At 37.5% G+C, this 6000-nt stretch overlaps 1 protein-coding gene across 2 annotated transcripts in view; it reads right to left on the bottom strand.

Moving 5' to 3' along the window:
- Window positions 1–6000, bottom strand: part of LOC111862485 (fatty acid synthase) — a 123711-nt gene that overhangs the window by 35653 nt on the left and 82058 nt on the right. For both annotated transcript variants that reach the window (XM_023847951.2, XM_023847949.1), the window contains exons 10-12: window positions 5320–5550; window positions 3139–3328; window positions 1088–1317 (exon numbers count right to left, since the gene is read on the bottom strand). In XM_023847951.2, coding sequence (XP_023703719.1) covers window positions 1088–1317; window positions 3139–3328; window positions 5320–5550 — 651 coding nt within the window. The remainder of the gene's footprint in view (window positions 1–1087; window positions 1318–3138; window positions 3329–5319; window positions 5551–6000) is intronic.

Below are 6000 nucleotides of genomic sequence, written 5' to 3'. Positions count from 1 at the left end.
TAATAAAATAAAAATATAATTATAATATAGTAATAAAAATTCCATGTTGAGTTTTTTTATTTGATCCACTGATTTAACTTAAAATAGTGTAACGTATATTTCACCAAAATGTTATATCTTAAAAATTTGAGCTCCTAGGCAAAAACTAATGCCATATTTGAATTCAGGGCATCAAATTCATATGAAATCAGCTCCAAATACCCCGGCACCAAAACAGCTGTTGGCCTATAATAGATACCTCTCAGCTAGTAGAGCTGGTCTCGCTGGCTGGGCGGGACTGATGGTAAGCACCAGTACCGGTAGGATATAGAGACTGGTAGAAACCATAGAGGGAAGCACAATGGACCAATACAGGTCTCAGTGCATGGGGAAACCCACCCTCTCCAATAACTAAGTAACTAACTAACTACAGGAGGAGGTACCGAGTAGTGCGTATGGACAGTGAGCTGGGAGCAAATTGGTGTGAATAAAAGTAATGATGACAGTGAACAGTGAGAGGCGAGCTTGAAGGAGCACTAATGTAAAGATCAACAATCACTGTACACAATTTTAATTTAAAACGGTAATACATGGTGTTGGTTCTGGAGACCCCACAATTCATAAACCCCAAAGTGTGTTCCTCTCCCAGTATCCGTAGCTCCAGAATCCCCGGGACAAAGGTATTATCTCGATAGTCGTGGCATCTGTAGGATGGCGGATGGCTACATTAAACACTCAAAATATCACTGTAACTACAGCACACATAGAGTCTTCTGTCTTCCCTAGATGTTTCCTAGTAATGGATTTTAACACTGTCTGCTTACGTCCTTACTGACTGAACTCTTGCCAAATTAAGTCCTCTCTTTCCAGACTAACTGACCAAGCTCTAACCTTGTCCCTGCTAAATAACATCTCAGTACGGATCACACAGAAAACACCGCTCCTCTGTTGCTCTACCATTCTTGCGTTCATGTTTGTTGGGGTTCCCACGTGATTGATACTCAGCCAGTACACTGGCACACTGGTGGCTGCCTAGCAATGGGTCTATATGCTACAATATTATCAACGTTAAACTATATGATATATGACAGACTGAAATGAAACTCACCCTTTCAAGGTACTTGCGGAGCTTTGGTGCAGCATCCGATATGTATCGGCTGTGGAATGCCACACCAGAGCTCTTCACTTCCTTTGCAAAGATGCCTTCTGTCTGCAGAGATTTAACAAACTTTGCAACAGCATCAGGAGTGCCTGATATTGACACATTGTCAGCACTGTTGTGGCAGGCAGGAACAATTTCAGGTGGACAACGATTCTTTGCCTCTTCCCATGTCAGACCTAAAATGGAAATACATATTTTGTTACCCTAATTATAACTTTCACTTCATAAACTACACCCAACAAAGACAAAATAAATGAAAGAACTACAATTAAGCATCAATCCCTTCCAAATCAACTATTCTTTTCAGCAAAAATGTCATATTTTTTAGATTTATTCATGACAAAACAAAAGAAATTTTGAAGGGTGAAACAACCCAAATATACAGCAATATAAGTTTACTTACACTGACATAATTGAACAAGAGTTTTCTAGAACAGGTTTCAGTATTTGTGAGTAGTTCATTACAAAAATTAATCGGCAAAACTAGACGAGACCACACAAGAAGCAATGACATATGGCAGATATGTAATCATTCAAGTGATACATGAATGGATTACAAGGTAATTGGAATGATACATGTATGCAGGTTAATCAGGACTTATGAGGCAGGTTTCGTAGTGAAGTAATGGAAAGAATATGGAAAGAAAAGTTGGAGAACAAATTTACAGCCTTCAATTGAAGCAAGAGGATAATGAAAACATGAAACAAAGACAAAAAAATACTACAAAAAGTTAGGAAATGACTTAACAATTTAACGATTCTGATGCACTCACTCCCTTTTTTGTTTTGTTACCCTCCACAACCACTATGCTACAAGTAGGAAGGTCACAGTCGATTCCTGATGAGGTCATTGGATTTTTTCAATTTACTTAATCCTTCGTCCTCGGGTTGACTCAGCCTCTAACAGGAGTGAGTACCAGGAATTTTCTTGGGGTGTAAAGGGTGGCCAGTGCATAAGGTTGACAACCTTACCGCCATTTGTTAACCAGCTGTCTAGAAAATGTGGAAACCTCGATGTCTCACAACCCTATGGGCATACACAGCCTGTTACAAGGATAGCTTTAGCCTTCTTTTTTTTAACCTCCACAACTTCTGTCTGAAACACTCTCTGCTCCAATAAATACATTACTGAGCGACGCTTTAAATGTGGAACAGAAACACATGTAAAGCATCTGTTATGTTTGTCCAATTTTAATCAAAATGTAAACATCAACAAATTTTAGTAAAATTCTGCAATATTAAATTTCATTAAGGATATAATTGACAGTTCTCAAGAAGTTAAGTGCAGACATATAGACAGAGTCATGGCAAAACTGAAAACTTACGTTGCAAATAAGCCAAAAACCAACCTCCTTCAGATACTCCATTGTAGTAACATTTTAATGAATAATAACAAGAAACCTGAATGTATTGTGACGTAAAACCCGTCTTCCATAACTGGATTTACTAAGCCAGTGAAACAGGTCCTGCTTGGCCTTCACCAATCTAACCAGGGTCATGATCAGAAGCTGATTTTCTACTGCATGTAATTAAAATACACACCTAAAGATGGTACCAGATTTCAAAATATTTTATATTCAGGTCTATCTATTTCTACTTTGATCATGTGCATCGTTCTTGTAACTGTCACTCTATACTTAGAAAATAATCTGTAGCTTTGGGCTTAACAAAATAAGGGTTAATCAAATACATCTACTTCATTACACATTACTATGGAAAATTAAGGTACAGAAGTAAGGGCATAAGTTAACAATGGACAAAGGTAAGATATCTTTATAAGCATCTAAAATGATGATGTTCAAACCATGAGCACTGTGGAAGCCATGTGCAAGGTCGAGAAACAAAGAGAAGGTAGAAAAACAAAACAAATTTTGTAAATAGGAACAAAGATAAAAGTGGAACATCTGGTATATGACAAATACACCTTTTCCCAATGACCCATAATGGTGTAAACTTCAAAGGATGATCATGTTCACTGGAGAGTACTGTAGACTTACCAACAGCTGCCATGGCTCCAGGTTGCAGTTTGGACTCCAGAATGCAGAGACCCCTCCAGTAGGCAGCTAACACTGTCTGTTCAGCTGTGAATGTACCGTCAGCATATGCACAACCCAATTCACCTACAGAATGCCCCACTATGCCATCAGGGTGGATTCCAATGGAGCTCAGCACATCAACAAGAGCAACCTACATAACAAGACATCCCCTCTGCTCAGCCAGTATTCATACCAATTGAGTAACACACTTGAGCAAAGTAGGACAAGTGTCAAGATTTAAACATCCCTTTTCTGCCTTTTACCAGATCCAGATTTTGGATATGATCTTTTTTTCTTCGCATTTTAGAATCATTTTTTAAGTTCTTTGCATGCCTGCATGCTTCATTTGCAAATTTATGGAACAGATTCAATAATATTATATATTAAAAACAGGTGAAAAACAAGTAAAAACAAGTAAAATTGAGTGCACTAAAAGACGGACATTGCTTACATATCATGGACAAAAACAGGCGAGTTTAATTCTGTTTGGTATCACTCCAATAGACAGGTTATGCATGAAGATCAAATCAAACTAAATCAATTGCTTCAAAAATGGCTCATGTGAGAAAATTTTATGTATGACAAAATACAGATCCAGTTCAGAGCCACAACATCTGTTTCAAATACTTGCACCACAATCATCAGCCTACCATGTTTCAAGCCTAGTTGTCTGCTACATTCTGAGGCCAGCATTTTAAGTGTAAATGTGGAGAATGTTTAACAAGCAGAAAAAAAATAATGTCTTTTCACGATCTGGTACCTGCATTGATTACTTTTGTAACAATAGACATATATTTCCAACATGAAATTCTGGGAAGAGCTAATAACCTACTTTCCTCTGATACAACACAGACTGCATAGAAAATGATGAGTCCAACTATTCTCCTATTGTTGCGTGTGTATTCGCTGCCACAGTAAAGTATTACTGAGCTGTTGTTTAGCAGCGATAGGGGGTACACACATAGTGATGGGAGGGATTTATGAAGTACACGACTGAGATGGGTTCAGGTACCATGATATGCACACCAGGTTTTATAAATATTAGTTGTGGCATTCAGAAGGTAAAAGGGGGAGATCGCAGACACCAACAGAATGACAATTGCGAAGACTAATGAATGAACATTGCAGCCACTGTAGCATGTAAAATCACGAAGACTTGAAACATATGTATGAAAACAAAGCACACTTTTCCATTCATGAAAACATGAAAATTGTGTATGTTAAAAGATTTTATAAATTTTACAAAAGTGATATACACTCGACTAGTGGGAACATATGTACTAACAGAAACGATAACAACACCATGCCAATATTCACAGGGCTAAATAAAACAACACAAAAAACAAAGACGCTGCACGAGGGTGGTGGTGCAGGGAAAGGTAAAGAGTTATGTTCCCAAACAAATATATTTTAATGTGAATGATGAAAATGTAATGACACTAGAATATTTTAACATGGTAACTAATGCAAGGTAAAAGTTTCAACAAGTGAACAATTGCCTGAGCATTGCCAAGCAAGGCCGAAACATGTGGCAGTTGACTGTGATTTTTAATGTTACTTTAAATTAAGGAGAGAATGTAAATAGAGCTGCATTAAAGATAGAAGTGAACGAAAAGTGACATATAAATTTCATCTTCAAGGCTTGATGTGTCAAAAAGTCTCACTAAACTACTCATTTCCATTTGCAGATTATAGCAAAACCTCAAAATATGGAAGATGTGTGTACAAGCAAAAACATGAAATAACTAGACTATTGAACAGTAACACAACAAAACATTTTAAGTTCTCATAATTTCAAGGTGGAACATTAAATATTTCATTTTGTTGATTACCTTGTTCTGTATCTGAGTGGCTGGTTTTGCTATCAGGAACTTATTTTAGCTGCAGTGACTAATCTGTTGTATGGGAACACAAATCGGACAACTTGCTAACTGGTCAGTGGGAATTAGTATTCTGAGAAAGTGGATCAAAGGACTGAACACCCCTGTACTACAGACAGCCACCCACTGACATTGCTTTTAGAGAGTATCACAAGATAGAGGGAGTGTTCCAGCTCGAAAGAAAGACAATGCTGCGAATATTCTATCTGTATTATGCAAGGAAAAATTTTAGAGATGTGAACATATTATAAATATTGTTTACCTGAATGGCTGCAATGGAAATAAACGAGTTCACAACATTATCAAACGTTGATTCATCAGTACTCAAGATGACGTCATACAAATTAATGCCCTCAGGTTCCAGTGCTTCTGCACACTTGCGGATTCCCTTTTCAAATACTTCAAGTTGCATGAGGTCCTTCCCCATGCCAACCCACTGTGTACCCATGCCAGAGAACACAAACCAAACTGGGCGCTTCTCCCCATTGCATTGCTGCAAAATAAACCATAACAAAGACTTTCAGTACCAAAACACAATAATTGCTATCTAAGATTCGAAGCTTTAGTGCCAAATAGATGTAGTAAAATCTTCTGGATTATCAGCCATGTCAATGATGAGTTGAAAACCACATCTCCAGCATCGGAGTCAATTTCAGAGTCATGCTGGAGATAGAGGAGATCTCTGAAATGTTGGTTTCAACACAACGTTAACATGGTTGATAGCCCAAGAAGATATCTGTACATTTTACTACTTTCATTGCTACTCCACAGGATTAACAAGTACATAAAAGACAAGTTACCTTCAAACCAAATACTTCTGAATTGACTGATGGGTGTTGAATAATCAGTCGAAATAAATGTCTTCTACTGTCTCTAAAAACATAATTTATAATCAAAGGTCCTGCAAGATGGTTATCGGTACAAGGGAGAGAAGGTTGTGATA

This window comes from Cryptotermes secundus, unplaced genomic scaffold (genome assembly GCF_002891405.2).
Source record: "Cryptotermes secundus unplaced genomic scaffold, Csec_1.0 scaffold816, whole genome shotgun sequence".
NCBI classification, from domain to species: Eukaryota; Metazoa; Arthropoda; class Insecta; order Blattodea; family Kalotermitidae; genus Cryptotermes; species Cryptotermes secundus.
The sequence above is the reverse complement of the archived record's forward strand: the minus strand, read 5'-3'. Positions and strand labels throughout refer to the sequence as shown.